Raw genomic sequence first — 19,921 nt, forward strand, 5'->3', positions numbered from 1 at the left:
TGGAAAATGAAAGGAACGGTGAGGTGAAGAAAGCAGCTAGTCTGAATTGGTCTCTCATTCGGCTGCTTCCCAGGAAGGCCTCATGGAAGGAGCCACCGCCATGCTCAGAGATCCCCTCATTCACTGCTGTGCTTCCTTGGCTTTTTCTCCCCTTTTTCTGGTTATGTTCTGCAGGGAAGTTATAAAACTCAATCTTTCTCAGTGTCATTGGCCAACTCAGAGTTCTTCCAAGGAAAGGATTTAAAAGAGCTTGTTAGGACTTCATGGAATGTTTTGAAAGTGAATGAGGTTAGCCTTTTAGCCATGAGTAGAGAGATACCTGTTGCTCTCTTCCCGCAGAGTGGTGGAGGTCAGGGACTGTCTCAGCAGCTTTACGGAAAGATTTTTTTTTTCCTTTTTAAAAAGTTGTTCTAAGTCTTTCGATATTTTCTAATTTCAAGATATTTTTAAGACACATTTTCTGTCTTGAAAAAGAACTCTTCTCTTGGGAGCACTTACTGTCAGGGATAATCAAGAACTGCAATGAAAAGTAATATTTTAAATTCATTATGTTGACCAGGATAGTGTAAAAGAAAAGGGGCATTTTTGACTTAATGTTAACCCTGACCACACCCCCTGTATGTGTCTGTGTCTGTATATGTATGAAGATGTGTGTATTAAATATGTACATATATTTCTAATTATTATTTCAGTCCTCTTCCCAAAAGGACTCTGTGGCTACAGAATGGTGTAGGTTTTGTGACCGTGCAGTTTCTGTCATGTCATGACAAGCCTCCTGCCCTGTTCAGGTTTCATGAAAGGCTAAAATAAGTGACTTCAGAATGTGTAGATGAACATACACTGTGACCCTTCAGTTATATTAATCTTATGTTTCAGTTTGTATAAAATAAACGAAAGCCCTATTTTAACAAGTATTTATGTTCAAGTTTTTGTCTGTTTTTAAAGGAAGTATGAGTATTGGAATTTATAGAAAGTGTTCTTGTGCTTATTTTTACAAGTAACATTTAAACATTGCTGCGTTCTCAGCAGGATTAATGACAAGGTCCTTAGTGATGGGTCCTCTTGTTCATTCAAATCTTAAATGGAAAAAAAATCTTAAGAAAATCTGTTGATTTTTCTTTCCTCCTTCCATGTCCATATTAGCGCGGTGAATAATGTTGTTTCTGGGCTCATCATTATTTGATGTGCTATTGGATGTTCGTGTGCTGTTGGACTATGTTTATACAATACCTTCTCTAAAACAAAGTGTATTTTGTTACCTCCTCTTACTTTTTTCTCTAAAAGGGTACTGTTGCAAGCAGTGCCACATATCAGTCAGTACACATACTTCAAGCTTTTTTTAAGTCAGTTGCTAATGAACTTTACATTTCACCATTTGTCAGTGTTTTCCCATTGTATTTATTAAATGTTTTTTGTGTACATTACACTATGTGGAGAGCTTTCTGCCTAGCAAGCAGGTCTTGTTTCTAATACCAGTTCTGGTTAGTTGATAATTGATTGGTTTAGCTCACTGCTTTGAGAATTCTTATGCTATAACCATACATATTTAGCAGAAGGGAGTACCTTGATTGATTGGTGCTGTGTGACTGTGAGCGACGGATGGAAGAGTGGTGGCATGCATAGCTGAGTGGGGATGTATGGATATATTAGACCTTTGATTCATTCCTTCATATGTGAAGATTATATACAATTGTTTTTCTGAATTCACTTGAAACCACTTATGATTTTCTGTATTTTTATTCATTCTGACTCTTCTCTACCAAGGCAGAATTAATCATTCCTTTATTGTTGCTAGAGTAGCCCTTTTCTACCTTAATTTTAACATATTCATTGTTAAGCATTTACTTGTCTGGCTCCACTATGGATTGTGAACTTCTTAAAGGAAAGGACAGTATTTTATTTATCTGTACATTAACCCTTAAACCACATGGGTTTGAACTGCATATGTCCACTTACATGCAGTGTTTTTTTCCCATAAATACAGTACAGTATGATAAAATGTATTTTCCTTATAATTTTTTTTAACATTTTCTCTTCTCTAACTTACTTTATTGTAAGAATATGGTATGTAATACATATAACATAGTAAAATGTGTTAATTGACTGTTTATATTTATGTTGCCAGTAAGGCTTCTGGTAAACAGTAGGTTGTTATTTTGGGGGAGTCAGAAGTTACATAATGGATTTTTGACTGTGGGGTGTGTTGGTAACACTAACCCTGCATTGTTCTGGGGTCAGTTGTGTATCCTTAACACCACTATGCGTGGTATGTGTCTCATATATTCAAAAAGTAGGATAGTTTATTATTTTCTTAATGATCTGGATGATATTTTATATGAACAATGAGATATTTATTATATTTGAAGAAGAGGTGATTAGATCTAAGTCATAGGGTACTGGTGGTGTGAATCAAAAGGAAGAGGTAGAGGCTCTGGGTAAGAGTAGACAAGTCAGTATTTTTTGGAATACAGAGGAACTTGGGGTTTGAGTCTCCTGTTTGAGAGAATGGTGGTACCATTAGAAAAACAAAGAGGAAAGAAAGGCTAGATTTGGTTGGGATGAGTATGGTTTTGGAGTGATTGGATTTTGATCAAAAACATTTGTATAATTTAAATGGAGCACTGGAGATAAGAATTTGGTAGTTTGGTTAGTTGGGTAGCTTCCTCTGTTACATGCTCGGTAGCACCTTACTTTATTATAATTGTTCAGTGTCAATCTTTCCAGTTATCTGAGCTCCAGTAGCACAGGGAACATGTGTGGTTCAAAGCTGTATCCTCAGTTACAAACATAATTTATTGGTATGTGGCAGGCACTCTTTAAGTAATTGTTCAGTGCCTTAACTTCTATACTACTAGTTGACATAAATTGTATCCAGTGTTGTCTTCAATTTATATTGCTGATTAGGATTACTAGTTTTAAAATTATTTGGGTAATTGCTTTTCATAGAATCATTGGAATTTGGAACTTGAGATCTTAGAAATCTTTAGTACATCCCCAGTGCTGGAAAGGTGAAGTCACCTACCCAAAGTCATTGAACTGCACTCCAGATTTAGCTACATACAGTATTTACTGATGGGGAGAACCATAGTTTTTTATTCAAAGAGATATGCATACAGTGTATGTCTTTCAGGCTATATGTATGTCTCCCAGCGGGGCTGGGAATAGCATGATGGCTTGAATGGACTGTGGGGATTCCATAGTGTGGCTTTCTCTTCCTTTTGTTCAGTCATTTCTCTCCTTTCTAGTACTTTGACCAGTGGCCATGGAAAAAATTAGAAAGTAGATGAAATTTTATTTGTGTTTGCTGGCAACATTAGATTTTTTTTTTTTTTTTTTTTAGTTTCTAATGATTAACATGGGTTTTGGGTAAGCTATTGATTTTCTTTCTTCCTTCCATGACCATATTAGCTCGGTGAATAATGTTGTTTCTGGGTTCATCATTATTTGATGTGCTATTGGACTTTTGTGTGCTATTGGACTGTGTTCATATAATACCTTCTCTAAAACAAAGTTTAAGAAGAATCTGCCTGAGACCACAATCAGAAGATAAAATTTTTAAATTCGCTAAGTGTCAGGGCACCTGTGTAGCTTAGTTGTTCAAGCATCTGACTCTTGAACCCAGCTCAGGTCTTGATCTCAGGGTCTTGATCTCTGATTTTGACTTTATTGTAAAATTCACCAAGTGTCTGTTTTAAGGTGTGGACATTGGTCATTAGATTAAAGTAAACTTAAAGTATTTTATTTTATAGGTTCCCAGAGACAGTATACTTTTGTTTAGCACAAATAACAAATATTCCCTTAATTTGAATTAGATTTAAGAAAAAAAGTATTATGATATGCTTTTTTTTGTTTCAGTATCAAGATAAAGAGGAAGTCGTTTTATGGATGAATACTGTTGGGCCCTACCATAATCGCCAAGAGACATATAAGTACTTTTCACTTCCATTCTGTGTGGGGTCAAAAAAAAGTATCAGTCATTACCATGAAACTCTGGGAGAAGCACTTCAAGGAGTTGAATTGGAATTTAGTGGTCTGGATATTAAATTCAAAGGTAAGTAAACCTTAGTAGTCCTTGTAATACAAGTTAGATTGTAGATAAGGGTTTCTCATTTTAGGCCTTATTGACATTGGAGCCAGATAATTCTTTTTTTGTGGGAGGCTGTCCTGTACATTCTAGGATGTTTAGCAGAGTTCTTGGCTTCCATCCAGTAGATGCCAGTAGCACCCTCCAGTTGTGACAACCAAAACTGTCTTCAGGCATTGCTAATTGATCTTAGAGAACCACAGCTCTAGACTCTAAAAAATGTTTAATCTACAAGTTAAATGTATTGCATTTAGAAAAGTATGTTAGTAGCAAAGATTTATTTGGAATATTTGTAAAATAATAAATAATTGTTAATAAAATTCTATTTCCCTATGCTATTTCTTTCTGAAAAGTGATTTCTGGTAAACTCTCTAGTGACTGGATGTATGTGATCAGGAAAGGCCTTCATAGATTCACAATTTTTGGAGGTGCAGGGATATAGTGGGGTATATGGGATACTTGAGGGGAGGGAGGTTGGGAGAAGGGGGTGGGATTATGGACATTGGGGAGGGTATGTGCTTTGGTGAGTGCTGTGAAGTGTGTAAACCTGGTGATTCACAGACCTGTACCCCTGGGGATAAAAATATATGTTTATATAAAATATAAAAAATAAAAAATTAAAATATCTTGTGTAAAGCCTCAAATCCAAACTGTACCTTTGGCTCAGAATGTATTAATCAGTATGTATTAATTTTACTCCCTCAGTTCTTATAGGGTAGTGTGGTTTTAAATTTTAAGTCAGGGACGCTTGCATGGCTCAGTCGATTAAGCATCTGCCTTCAGCTCAGGTCATGATCCCAGGGTCATGGGATCAAGTCCCTCATGAGGCTCCTTGCTTAGCGAGGAACCTGCTTCTCCCCCTGCCTGCTTCTCCCTCTGCCCACTGCTCCCCCTGCTTGTCCTCCCCCCCTCTCTTTTTCTGACAAATAAAAACTTAAAAAGAATTTTGGGTCAAAGACTTGTTAAAATTGGAAGAAATACTCATCTGTTTATTATGCTGGCATCTATTTTATCAGGCCCTTTAAGTATGTTTAAACTTTTAATTTTCCTCTGTGAAATTTGCCAGAGAGTGTATTTCCTGCATAGACATTTTTAACTCAGTGAGCAGAAGCCTGAGTAATTGAATTTTTACAGGATCTTTGATGAGGCATCTTGATTTTTGAATAGAGCTTGGATCTTGTAATCAGGAGCTTTGAATTTTAATCCTATTTCTTTTACTGTATTGATTTTACTGAAGTTCTTTACTCTAATTTTGACTTCATTGTCTGCAAACGTAAAATACTGACTTCTGGTATTTTTGCACTTTATTAGTTTTTTTATTTTTGCACTTTTGAGAGGAGGATATAATTGAGAGATTTTACTTATTTAGAGATTTTATTTATTTGAGAGGGAGCACCAGTGAGGGAGAGAGCATCGGGTGGAGTTGAGCTGAGGGAGAAGGAGAAGCAGACTCCCTGCTGAGCAAGGAGACCAATGTGGGGCTTGATCCCAAGATCCCTAGATCACCAACCTGAGCCTAAGGCAGGGGCTTAACTGACTGAGCCACCCAGCCTCCCTGATTTGAGATGTTTTAAAAAAATATTTTAAAGATGTTTAGTTTTGGGTGGTTAAGTTTTATTCTTGTGTTTAGAGTATTTTTTTTTTTGTTACTGTTGTTCAAAATCGATATATGTATTTGCGTTCTTCTCCCCCTTTCCACTCCTCCACTATATTCTTTGAGGCTTAATTATAAAATTAAGTTGTAAATTTAAACCACAGGGGCCTGGCCTGTAACTTTATGAATTACTGTAAACATGCCCTGAGGCCTGTGTTTTAATTTAATCAGGTAACCTAAATATTTAATTGCAAGTTAGGAGAAACTTAAGACTAGATTGTGGGATCTTTGAAAATCTCAATCCTGTATTTATTCACTTAAATTTCTCCTTTTTCATGTTTGGTGCACATTTCTAATTTACTAGAGAGGAACCAGAGAGAGCAGATAGGTAAAAACTCTGAGTTCTACTTTGTTTGCTACCATGGACAGATTTCGTAGCGTTTTGAAATCCTCGCCCTATTTACTAAAGAAGAATAGTCATTCAGCTATCTTCACCTTTCTTTTTTTATTAATTCCTTGAGGCTGATATGGAAAGATTGGATAGAGAGAAACAGTTTTCATGGGCTATAAAAGTGGGGTTTACTTTACTTTCTGACTGAGCACCTGAAGATGAAAAGAACAAGAACTAGCCAGGTGTTATTCCCCAAGAGTTGGCGGTTCCTTGGAATCTTGTCAGCTCTGTCCCTCCAACACGGATGTGCTAAGGGAGCTGCTAAATTAAATGGTCGAGATGAAAAAGTAAATGCTGATTAGAGTTCTCTTTCTGCTGTAGTCCCTTGCTTGCCCTGTTCAAAGACATAGTTGATCATGCTTTGAAGAATGTTTTATGAGGTTTCCTGGTTCTTTGTACTATCATAGAATTTTAAAGGTTGGATGCACCCTAGAGATTGTGTCATCTGATTTCCCCCTAGTGAGGCCCAGAGATGAAATGTTTGCCCAAGTCATATTACAGCATATTAGTAATGCCACAGAAAGTAGAACCTTTTGTCCCTATGTGAATTATAGAAATATTCATATTGTTAATTTTTCATCTCTCAAGTATTTGATTTTTAAAGATTCTTCTGAGGACATAAGAAAATAAAATTTTGGAAATATTTTGAAACTAGGAAATACTGTACACACACACACATGCACATAGGTATACAAACACCTTTTTTAAAATTTAGTAGATTCTGTCAGGCTAAATGGATTGGTATTTCATAAAATGAAGGTCACTAAATAGACTTTTAGGGAGCTAGTAATAGTTTTAAGTCTAATGTAGGATGCCTCTTACTTGAGATTTTATGCACAACCTTTTCCCTCACAATAATGTTATATACTTCCACTAGACAAAATACTAAATTCAGCACATTTAGAGAAAATTAAAAAGGCAGAATTAAATGGGGTATCTTTCAGCCAGGCCTGAATTCGTGATCTTCTGATTTTAGAGGGTACTTCTTGGAACTTGACCATTGTGGAGCGGAAAAAACAAGTCTGAGAGAATTGCAGCATCCTCGTGCTGCCTCTGCCTACCTGTGTTGTCGTGGACAAATTATTCTACCTCTTTGATCTCATTGTCCTCACTTCTGAAGTGAGGGAAAGTATCTGTTTGATAGAATTGTTTGATTTAAGTGAGGTAATTTATGTAGAACTTTTATCAAAGTTCCTCATACATAGTTTACATTTTAAAAATGGTCATTGATATGGATACTAAATAGCACATAACGTAGGTCCGTAGTTCTGACTTAATTTGGTACTAGCAATTATGAAACATTAAATTAGTTTACTGATTGTAGGATTTGATTTATCCTCAAGTTGTTGCACTAGCCTGCTGGGTACTGTAGTTAGTTATGCCAGGCAGGCATGTGACATTCTTGCTCACTCTCCTATTCTTAGTTATTAAGACATTGGAAGCTCTCAAATTGTGTAGCACGGCAATTTGTGCCTATCTGTTCTTTAGATAACTGGCTCATTGTGATCTTTAGATGATCTGGAATAGTAGTTCCTAACCAGGGGAGGTCTCTGTCCACTCCCCTTCTCCTTATGTGAGAACTCTTGCAGAATAATGAAGGATATTATTGAAAAATTGATGGCTTCTAAAGGAGTCTTTCCTCCCATTTGTTTTATTGATCTTTTGAATTTTCTTTTGTTTGAATATCCTAACTTAACAGAGGGATGAAATTGTTTTATAAGTATTTCTTCTACTTCTCTGGAGTAAAATGATAAGTGAGAGTACTACAGGTAGAGAGAAATGCCAGGAGCTGGTTAGAGTCCTACATGTTTTGAATACAGTGATTCTCTTTCTTGATGATTTTCATCCTCAATGTTATAAGATGTATTTTCAGATGGGGACTTGGAGCCCAGAGGTAAGTAACTTATCCAAAGATTCACAGATGGAAAGTGGCAGAATAAGGATTTGAACCTAGGGAACACAGTGCTAGAGTTTGAGCTTTTTTTTTTTTTAAGATTTTATTTATTTGAAAGACAGAGATCACAAGTAGGCAGAGAGATAGGCAGAGGGAGAGGAAGGGAAGCAGGCTCCCTGCTGAGCAGAGAGCCCCATGTGGGACTTGATCCCAGGACCCTGGGATCATGACCTGAGCCGAAGGCAGAGGCTTTAACCCACTGAGCCACCCAGGCGCCCCTAGAGTTTGAGCTTTTAAACACTATGCAGTATGTCCTTCCAGATATCCATCTGGTGGTAAATGCCTGATTGCCAAAGAGTGGGGAAAGGGCTGGGGAAGTGGCAGGTTCTTTCATTAAGCCTAAAGATTTTTATTTAAGTTGATCCCCCCACCCTATTTTCAGTCCCTGGATTCTACTCTCCCTGCCGTCCCAAATTCTGCAGCCTCTGTGGTGGAGTTCTCTAGGGGAAGGTGCCTCTGATCTACTGTAAGGGGTAGTTGAGGTTCTTCATCTGGCTTTGTAATGAGTGGAGAAGGGGACTTGGGCATCCAGGCCTTCCGTAAACATATTTTTATACAGTTCCCCTATGTCTTCAGCCCTCCATCTGTTCTCTGTTTTTTGATGTGTGTCTCAAGTGTCTCTTGGGTTCTGTGACACCAAACCCCTTTCTTATGTTATGGTTTCCTCTGCTTTGCCATCTTCTGTTCGTTTTCAATTTTCCAAATGTACGTTGAGATTTTTTCTTACTGTCTTCTTTTTGTCCTTGTGTACTACATCCCTTTCATTCCTTTGTTGACATTTTAATGGAGTTTCAGGAGGGAAGAGACACATACTTGTGGTTAATCTGCCTTGTTTAATTGGAAGTCTGGAAGCTCAGTGCCATATTTTGTTCTCCTGGTTTCAACCGAAGTGTTTTAGCCAGGCCAAATAATTTGAATCTTGTACTGAATCTTGAATCTAGATGTTTTGTATTCTTGGTGTTAGCAGTTCCTTAAACCTTGTGCTACCTGCAAATTTGAATAGCGTGGGCTTTTTATAAATTCTTATTCAAGCCATTGATAACATTGTTCTACTCCAGATGTCTTTCCTTCCCCCCAAAGGATGTGTATGTATGTATTTTTTTCTGATTTTGATGTGATATAGGATTGGTGTACAAAATTTAGAAACTACAGAGAAATATGAAGAAGAAAATAAAAATGCTCTGGATGTGATTACCATCAACATTTCTTCCATCTTTCCTTCTTTCTTTACATTCATCCACATTATTTAGAATATTTTAAAATTGGGTTAATGCTGTATATATGATTTTAAAAATTTGTAACACATAGTGTTTAGTATTTGTCAGATACTAACTACTTACTAACTCTTAATAAGTTATATGTAAATTAGTTTTTACTCTTCTTATTTTAACCTCTATGAGCTTATCTTCATATTGTTAATTACTTTTAAAAAATGTGTTTATGTAGTATTCTGCAACTTGGATATTGTAATTTCCCCCATTTCCCAGTTAGAAGATATTCTGATTATTTTCCTTCCTTCCTTCTTCCCTCATCTCCCTTCCCTTCTTCTTTCCTGTCTTTTCCTTTCCTTTCTCTTTCCTCCCTTCGTTCCTTGTCCTTTTTTTTCCTGTTGGAAATAATGCATTTGGCTACCCTAGCACATGGGTATTTTAATGCATCTCTGAGTCTTTTATTAGGATAAATTCTTTGAAGTGGAATTACTGAATCAAAGGATATAAACATTTTTAAGGCAGTTCTTGATGTGTATTGCCAATTAGTCATCTAGAAGAATTGTACTGTTTCTATTGCAGATAGGTTGGTCAGTTAATCAATACTCATATATATGCTTAACATGACTATACCAGATTTTCCAGTCCATTTTTTTGATCATTCAGCAGTTTTAAAATGCTCACTGCCTTCCAGCAGCGTGGTAGGCTCTGGATGTACAAAGTTGAACCAGAAGCTATGGCTTCAGGGGTCCACGGGTTCTCTGAAATTGTACACTTAGTTTTTTGTGAATGGGGGACATTTTGGGAGGGACAGGAAGATATTACTTTCTTTGGATTCTCATAGGGATATGTGGCCCAAGGAAGCTTAGCAGTGTGAATGTATTGACACTTTTAATCCTTAAAACAACTCTAGGAAGGAGATACCATAGATGTTATCTCTGTTTTATGGCTGAGGGTTCTGAGGTTCACAGAAGCTAAATGAATTTTATTCACATAGCTAATCCATAGTAGAACCCAGACTAAAACTCAAGTTTCTGCCTTTTTTTTTTTTTAAATAAATTTGTCTATAGTGACTTCATGAAAAACTGTCCAGTGCTGTTGAATTTAAAGTAGAGCATTTGTGATTTCCATTTTGGTAATGCTATCAAAAGAGGAAGCTAATAAAGCTAGGTGTGATATGTTCTTAGAGAACTCAAATAATACCACATTCTTTTTTCAGTGTTTTCACTGTCTGTTCAGTTTCTAGTCTGGAGTGTTAATTGTGAATAGATGACAGACTTATTGGTAGGTAGTTGGTAGGTAGTTTCCAGGAGCTGCACTTGCTTTCTGCTTGAAAAATCTGTATAAAACAGTTGTCACTTTATACCTCCGGTTTTGTATTTTTCCCCTGTGTAATGTTTTTACATTGGTGAAGTGTTAGTGGTATCCTCTTCAGAATTCATAGGTGTGTATTTCATCTGAGAAAGATATGTCCTTTTATAATTTAATAGCAGTTATTTATGGCGCTAGAGTTTTCAGATTGTTTTCCAGCTCTGTAGAATGCTGAATAATGATTGGGCATATTCAGACACATTACATTAGTTATCTTCAGAGCGGATCCCTCCTGAGAGAAAAGCTGTTTTAGTTAAGCAACCAGACTGTTCAATTATTTGTGATGTTTGTATTTGCCCACATGCCTGCAAGGGGAATTTCATTAACATATGATCAACCAAGATCCTTTTTCTAGCCTGCCATAAAGATAGGTTTTTCCATTGACCACGTTTCTTTCCTAGATTTTACATCAGTGAAAGATACTCTTCAAGACCTCTTTGTGAATCATTTTGAGATAACTCTGCTCAGAAATTTCATTTGTTTATATTGGCATTTTCTCCCCCCCAATACACATATATACACATACACACATACACACATGCAGACACCCTAATCATACACACATGCATGTTACGTACGTACTGTAATATACTTCGTGTTTTCCTTTGCCAAATAAGTGGGAAATCATCTTAAAATTTGCTAAATTTTTTATTTGTTTAGCGCCTGTAGAATGGGCATAGCTAGGGATGAAAATGATGCAGTTATTATAGACATGGCTCTTAAGACCTGATGATCTTTTGAAGAAGTAAGATACTGGTATGAGGTTGTAAGTGGTGTAGACCTAGGTACCAAAGGAAGATATGGAGAGAAAGCCATAGGACTTAGGAGAAAGGGACAGGCTGTGGGGTTTGAGAGGTGTGAGAGGTGGGGAATCAGGGATTTCTCTGGAGAAGAGGGTAGGGGGATGGGATGTATTTTAGGGTGGACATTTGTGGTGGACTTTCCAGCATAGGCAAAAAAAAAAAAATCCAGAGGCCAGGAGAGCACAGGATGCGTGGCATCTGCAGGTAGCGGAGTGTGGCTGGAATATAAGGAGAGAGAATGAGAGATGGTTGGGTAAGAGAGAGCTGAACACAGTTCACACTGTGAGGATTCTTAAAAGCTTTGTGCAGGTCAGTGCTGTATTGTGGATCTCAGAACTTCATACGTAACACTGCCTCATTGTTAATGGCAATTGTCGGTGACTGTCTAATTTTAGCAGCAAGGGATTTGGTGGCTTTGCAGAGTTTTGCTATGAGGTCTCCCACAGCTGTTTGTTGCTACCGAAGCCTGGACCGCTCTGTGGTTCTCTTTCATCTCTCGTTGCTGTAGTTGCCTCCTGTCCTTTGTGCATTATCACACTCCATGGAAATCCTATCTGGGGACCTCTTGGTACCAGTTTTCCTAGCTCCTGCTGGAAGAGCCCTTTATAGCCATCTCATGGCCGAATCCTCCCTCCCTTCTCTTCTCAACCTCAGTTTTTGCCATGAAAATCCTAAATTTCTCCCTGCCTAAAAGGGCCATTGATAAAAAGGAAATCTGTATGGGAGCCATGTTGTTGGAAACAAGAAAACCGTGATCTTCTCCTACTTTGGGAGTAGGAGTATTTCCCTATTCCTCCTTTATGGGACTTTAGTGTTTCCATCTTGGTGTTGTGATTTTGGGATACCCACTCTGAGCTGAGCTATATTATGGAGAAACTTTCTTTCTTGTTGACGGTTAGGGAGACAAATTGTTAGTGTCTGGAGTTATAACTCAGATTGCTATTTGTCATGGAAATAATGCTGTAGCTGGCCCCTAATCATGGTTCAGGTATAGTGCACATTTAAGAAGTTTTAATCAACATTTAAGAAATTTAAAATTGTTTCTTGGGGGGAATTGTATTTCAAATTCTAAATAACCAATAATACAGTACAGGAGAACTTTTAAACAACTGTGCTTTCTTTTTTTGTTGTTGTTAAGATTTATCTTTTATTCTAATTGTGTAAGTCATATACAAAAAATAATTTCAGTGGACGTCTAGAGTGTTTGCAGGTTTTTTGGATTTTGTTTTGTTCAGAAACTAATGATCATAAGCACATTTTTTTCCATTGAGAAATAAAGACATATATCAGTGTATAAGCTTAAGGCATATAGTGTGATGGTTTGATTTACATATTGTAAAATGATCACAAATAGGTAGAAAGAAGAAAAGAGTGAAGAAAAAGATTTTCTCCTTGTGATGAGAACTTTTAGGTTTTACTCTTGAAGACCTTCCTATATATCATGTCGCAGTGTTAGCTGGAGTCATCATGTTGTACTTTGGATCCCTAGTGCTTATTTATAAGTACGTTTTTGAGAGGTTTATAGGTTAGAGACTATCTGAACAATATTGTGGTAGCAGTATTTTTGAAAGCAGTCAAGAGTTTAAATGAATCATCTCTAGGGGACTTTTGGGTAATTTATAAACAGTGACACCTGCTAGATAGAGATTTATATTTTAATCTTTCTAATTATGAAGAGTCACTGGGATTCCTCATAGAATCTATGGCCTCTAGTGACTTATATCTCTAAGAATATTAAAATGAATTTGTATCTCAGAGATATTATAGCTAGAAATCGTTCTATTTAGGATCATAGTTTTGAGTTTTTGTAAATGTTAAGTGAAAACTTTCTTATGTGTCTTAAGCTTTTTTATTTTTGTTTTTTTTTAAGCCCGGTTACTCATGTAAAATTATTTCATCAGTGTTCTTCTATAAAAGGGAAAAAATTACATACTAAACCCTCATATACTTATCACCCAGATTCAGCAATTATGAATATAGATTTTAACTTCAGGAGATGTTGGCTTTTTCTTCCTATAACTATCCTACAAACCAATATGCTAATTTGCAATTTTTACCTTATACAGATGATGTGATGCCAGCCACTTACTGTGAAATTGACTTAGATAAAGAAAAGAGAGATGCATTTGTGTATGCTATCAAAAATCACTACTGGTACCAGATGTACATAGATGACTTACCAATATGGGGTAGGTATTATATTGTGTGTTATAATTAAAGTTTGGGAATATTTGCATAATAAACATGACTTATGTAATGAGTCTTAAGGTGTTTGATTGTACTCTGAATCAGTAAATGTGTTTTTGGTATTTTCCACAGAATGATTTTATGGTCCCCTATTACTTGAAGTGGTTTTAACATTGCCAAACCTTGTATGAAACTCCCTCAAAATACGACCTTTATGTAGTATAACTTTTCAGATTCAAGGAATTAAAAGGTATTTTGAACAGAAATATCCTCCCTTCTCCCTTTTGTTTTTTGTATCTTATTTTGACTTATTCTACCAAATACAACCAAAGGAACTAAATAGGATTTTGAAGTTTTATTTTGGCTTTCTCTCATGGGGAACTGGTAGTATGGTTTTTAGATAAGATAGTCTCCTGAATTGTTTTAGTATTTCCTATGTTATTTTCCAAAACACTATATGTTTAACATTTTTTTCATGGGTTTTTAAGATTTTTATTTTTAAGTCATTTCTACACCCAACATGGGGTCAGAATTAAAACCCCAAGATCAAGAGTCGCATGCCTTACTGCCCCACTGAGTCAGCCAGGTCCCCCTAAAAATTTTTATTGTTTTAGCTCTTATCTGTATTAATGGAGAGGAATTATGGTGTAGTTAATACAAACCTGTGTAAAATCCGAACTTTGTATTGGACTTGATAAATTATTTTAGATTTTTTAAGGATATATTTACATGTAACCTTGCAGGAGAACAATATTAGGGAAAGGAATTACATTTATGTACTGTTGAGCTGAGTTAGCAAGTTAGTATAAAGTAAGTGAATATTCTAAAAGGGGCAAAAAAAAAAAATACCCCAAAAAAATACCCAACCTGGGTAGTTGTGTACTTACTGCAGTTGGCAGGGCATTTGGGGATCACAGTTGCTCTTTGTCCCTTTGTTTCTCATATGGGTGACAGCTTGCAAGACACAGGGCTCTGCCAGATGTGTACTAGTGACTGGGTAGGTCCCAGAGCTGGTTTGGCTGCATGAAGATGGTGAACTTGTTAAGAATCTGATTAAATTGTTTTTAAATGCAAAACACCGTGAGCTATCAGACAGTGTGTTTGATCATATTATTCTCTTAGTTTTGTTTTATTTTTTCCTTTGGACACCTGTTCTTATCTACAATGAATATTTTAATTCTTAAAATTGTTAGCAGACTACTATATTTGTGAGCAGCAACCTGAAATACTGAAAATATCAGACCAGAGTTTAATGTAGTGCGAAGATGAAATTTGTAAGAAAGTCAATCTCAAGATATAATTGTATGCATCATTGCTACTCTGTTGCATGTTAATTAGGTATAAATAGTAAGCATTTCATATAAATGACTGTAATTAATATTACATTAACACCGACATTTCTGTGATCAGCACAGGTAGCAAGAAGACGTGCTGAATATTCACTCAAGATTTCTGAGCCTGTAGTTCAAGAGAACCCATTAGTTAGGGTCTCCTCTTTTTTTGGTGAGAGAGCAGGTTCCTCCCGTGCTCTTTTCCATTGCTTTTGGGTTTCTTCTCCGGAACCTTAGGGTTTTTTCAGTTTTTTCTGTGGGTCACCTTAGCAACATGGCAACTGTGCTTTCCTGTCCTAAAATAAATCTTTCTTAGCCCTGGGATTCTAGGGTCTGCCATGTTTAGGAGAGTACATTTGGGTGTCCGAGAATGTCTGCATTATGGGAATTTTTGGCAGAAGGAAAATTCTTATTTGGCTTTTTTGGGGGTAAGTGTTTCCATGTCTTTTAAAAGCCCCGTAGAGAATAGCTTCTTACTAGGTGTAATTGTGTCTCCACTCCCAGAGTTTTCACTGTAGATAGGTAAATAAACCTTGGTGAAATTAATTATTAGAAAGATTTCATTCTCCCTCTGCAACCCCAAACACAGTGATTAACTGTATTCCTTGAATTTGTATCAGTTTGAGAGAAATTATTTTTACTAACTTTGGTTAATAAGCAAATAAACTGAAGAGGAAGAAATGATCTTTTCTTCCCCTAATACTTTAATGAGATGCATTGACCAAAGAGGGAAGGCCTTAAGGAGTCGCTTTTAGTGGATGCGTCTCTTGGGAAGTCTGTAGGTTTGGTAGATAGATAGACATAGATAACTAGCTGACAGTATGAGGGTACAAGGGGTAGATCTCAACTACCACCTGTTGTCCTGACACTGTTTGGGTGTTCTTTCAGTATCCCAAACTATGATCAAAATTATCGTTTTAGGGGTGTCTGGGTGGCTCAGTTGGTTAAGTGTCTTCATTTGGCTCAGGTCATGATCCTAGGGTCCTGTATCAAGCCCTGTGTTGGGGTCTCTGCTCAGCAGGCAGTTTGCTCCCCACTCTCCTTCTACCCCTCCCCTCCTGCTTGTGCGCGCGCTCTCTCTCTCTCATAAATAAATAAAAAATCTTCAAAAAAACCCACCAAAACCAAAATGATCATTTTAAACTAGTGCCTCATTAACATTTGTCCTCAATGCTTCTTTTGTTTTGGTGATATCCCAAGGATAGGTCCAGTACTTGAAGCATAAAGAGGAGGCATTTTAAGTTTTGTTATTGATATACACATATGTGCAGCTTACTTAGGAAAGTGTAGATCTCAGGCTGTTAGAGAAAGTACTGGATTGGGTCTCTGGAGAACTTGGTTTTAATTTTAGTTTGACTACTACTAACTGGGTGACCGTGGCAGATGTTGACTATACTTCCCTGAAATTTTCAGGAATTAGGAAGTAATACGGTGATAATTAGTACAATGAAGGTGATACTCATGACAAAACATGAACTTTGAGGACTAAATTAGTGATGGATTTTGCTGACTGTTCATGGCATGACCATGGTTTATGTTTGCCAAGTAGTTATTTTTTTAAATTTAATTTTATCTTTTCAGTGTTTCAAGATTCATTGTTTATGCACCACACCCAGTGCTCCATGCAGTACGTGCCCTCCTTAATACCCGCCACCAGGCCCACCCATCCCCTGATCCCCCCTCCCTTTTCAGAACCCTCAGTTTGTTTCTCAGAGTCCACAGTCTCTCATGCTTCGTCTTCCCCTCTGATTGCCCCCAATTCACCTTTCTTTTCCTTCTCCTAATGTCTTCCATGTTACTCCTTACGCTCCACAAGTCAGTGAAACCATATGATAATTAACTTTCTCTGCTTGACTTATTTCACTCAGTGTAATCTCCTCTAGTCTTGTCCATGTTGATTTACAAAAGTTGGGTATTCATCCTTTCTGATGGAGGCATAATACTCCACTGTATATATGGACCATATCTTCTTTACCCATTTGTCTGTTGAAGGTCTGCCAAGTAGTTAATAAAGAGTAGAAGTCTAGCCTGTACTTGTGCCTTTTCTAATGATGAAGAATATGCTTGTTTATAAAAACTTTTTAAATGGGCTTTTAGCTTCTAACATATTTTAAACATTAAGCGATATTACCTTGTATAAAGTGTTATTTCTTTTGTAGGTATTGTTGGTGAAGCAGATGAAAATGGAGAAGATTACTATCTTTGGACCTATAAAAAACTCGAAATAGGTTTTAATGGCAATCGAATTGTTGATGTTAATCTAACTAGTGAAGGAAAGGTGAAACTGGTTCCCAATACTAAAATCCAGATGTCATATTCAGTAAGTATTAAAATGTATAGAAGAAGTGTTTGTGACCTAATAGCAACAGTTAAGTGTGTTTTACTACTTTAATAAATGAAAATAAGGTAAAACAAAATATTATTAAAACTGTATTTCCTTAATGTATATAAGTAAGCCTTCTAAAAGCAGGGAGATTTGCCTCAGGTCTGTATTACAGAATTTCAGCATTTGCAGGACTTACCATTGGCTACAGCAAAGTTTACCATTGCAACTGAGCAGTTAGAGCTAAGCTTGCCATGTCTTTTCATGGTTACATTTTTAGATTGCAGCATACCTTGTTGTTTCTCTTTCCTTTTTACTGTTGCAGATAGAGATGATGCTGTATTGAAAATTGCTGGATGGGTATAGTTTACCATGTTTTGCTTTATCAGTTGGAATAAGATACTCCTGCAGAGTAAGAGCTTCTCAGAGCTCTTTGCAACTGTCAAGTTAATTCTGTTCCATTAGGATTAAAAATAGTGGAAAGAAGAAAAATCTGATGTAGGTAGCCTCTCTCTTTGCCAGTTTTTTCCCTGATAACTGGAATGAATCCATTGCTAGTAGCCAGTTTTTGAAAGTTTTTTTTTCACTCATGCATATGTAACTAGTGCAAATGATATTTATGTAACTGAACTTCTAAAGAAGTTTGATAATTGTAGTAAAACTAACTCGATCTAAAGTCAAAAATGGATAGATTCTTATTTTAATTGGGCTAGTTAATTCGTTCTTAACGTATTTATCAGGTCAAAGTATATAAGTCAGCAATAGTTAATAGTCTTTGAAAACTGGAGTGATCCCTCTAGGTAAAGTTGGAAGTTCTGTTAATACACAGAGAAGAAAGTTGGTTAGTTTTTTATCTTAGATGTTTCAGCTTCTCAAATTGGCAGTAGCTTTCTACAATTTCTCTAGCTTCTTGTTCTAAGTGTCCAGATCTTTACTAATTTTGCTCAGGGTTTTGTTATAAGCTTATTAATTTGTTTACTGGCATTTACTTTTAAGTGAAAAAAATTTTTTTCAGGTGAAATGGAAAAAGTCAGATGTAAAATTTGAAGATCGATTTGACAAATATCTTGATCCATCGTTTTTTCAACACAGGGTAGGTAAATTGTGTATTTTGAGACATTGATTATGTGCTCGGTCAGTTTAACAAACACTAACAAGCATCTACCATATTCGGGGCACTGTGCTAAGGCTGTGGAGTTCAGACACATTGGACTTGTGATTTCACATGTAAACTTAGAGTCCTAGGATGATAAGAGAGTTTAGGGGAGCAGTCAAAAGCCCCCTTCATCATGCCTATGCTTTAAACCAATTTTGAGTAACACAGGAAAGATGAAACAAACCAAAAGCCAGAATTTTACTTTTATTATTAATGATGCTGATACTGAAAAATGTGACTTATTTTGTGGGCAGGTGGCCATGTTAATATTGAAACTCAGAATTAGACTGACTTCTTGTGCTCAGTGCTGGGCTACTTCAAGCTTCTGTATGTGAGCACCTGCCCTTGGGAGACTTACAATGTGCAGAAACAGAGCAGAATGTGTGCTTCTAGAAAGGAAGGGATGAGAGTGGAGCGCGACCAGAAACTTTTGCTGGTAGAAGTCTTTTCACATAAAAAGGAACATCAGGAAGAAATGCCCCCACTTCCCACCAGCAGATTCAAATGGAGCTCAGCTCCTACGTCCCCTGGCATTGTTGCTGATTTTGTACATGTGGTAGCTTTGGTTCTTTATAGGAAAAAATGGATTTTATTTTAGTGGTTTCCTCCTTCAAGGATAGAGATGAGAGGACATCGGAGGATAATGGAGTATAAGGGGATATATCCATTCTTCTGACTTTCTTCCTGACTTGCATCTTCTGTCTTCTGATCTGATCTTTTGGACTGGAATTCTGAAGTTTATTGGTAATCTAAATTTTTGTGGTCTAGTATTCTTATCATTGCTGCCAGACTTCACTGGAACCTCTCACTACTTCTAATTTTCCTCTGGGTCCTAGCATGTTACTCCTGGAGCTAAAATTTCCTCCCCAACCTCCTCCACTTCCCCTACCAGCAGAGTGTTCTCTTCAGATGTCGTGTTCATGCAGTCTTGACCATGGTTGAGGTATAGGCACAAATAACTTAAATGTTTAGATAGTAATCGAAAATACGAGGGCTCTCAACTAACATTTTCTGTTGGAACATGTGAGCCTGCCTTGTTTCTCATGCCATTGGGTGTTGATAACTTGAGGGAAAGGCTGCCATTTGGCATTTTCACTAGTAGAACAAGGTCCCATATTTCTCCTTTCAGCAGTTATTAACTGAACACCTGCTATGTGTCAAGCACGGTACTAAGTGGACTACATTTAGAGAATGAAGTTCAAGATTTGCATTCTCTTGGAGCTTACCCTTCTAGTAGGGGGAGACACGTAATAGGCATACTAAGTTAAGGGTATAGTGTGTTCAAAGATACGTCCTTCAAGAAAGAGCAGTGGACCAAGAGTGCCACAGGCGAGGCTAGTTGTAGTTTGACTGTGGTGCTCAGAGTAAGCCCCTGAGATGGACTTTGGAGTCAAAACTTGAAGGAGTTGATGGAAATCAGGAATATGGATATGGGGGGCAGCGGAAGAGTATTCCAGGC

General features: G+C 36.9%; 1 protein-coding gene across 1 annotated transcript in view; it reads left to right on the forward strand.

Annotated features, from left to right (window-relative positions):
• Window positions 1–19,921, forward strand: part of TM9SF3 (transmembrane 9 superfamily member 3) — a 70,867-nt gene that overhangs the window by 6,449 nt on the left and 44,497 nt on the right. The window contains exons 2-5 of the mRNA XM_045068960.1: window positions 3,856–4,051; window positions 13,532–13,654; window positions 17,143–17,303; window positions 18,322–18,399. Of these exons, the coding sequence (XP_044924895.1) occupies window positions 3,856–4,051; window positions 13,532–13,654; window positions 17,143–17,303; window positions 18,322–18,399 (558 nt within the window). The remainder of the gene's footprint in view (window positions 1–3,855; window positions 4,052–13,531; window positions 13,655–17,142; window positions 17,304–18,321; window positions 18,400–19,921) is intronic.

The sequence above is a fragment of the Mustela putorius genome, unplaced genomic scaffold (assembly GCF_011764305.1).
Source record: "Mustela putorius furo isolate JIRA1106 unplaced genomic scaffold, ASM1176430v1.1 tig00003909_pilon_pilon_pilon, whole genome shotgun sequence".
In the NCBI taxonomy this organism is placed as follows: Eukaryota; Metazoa; Chordata; class Mammalia; order Carnivora; family Mustelidae; genus Mustela; species Mustela putorius.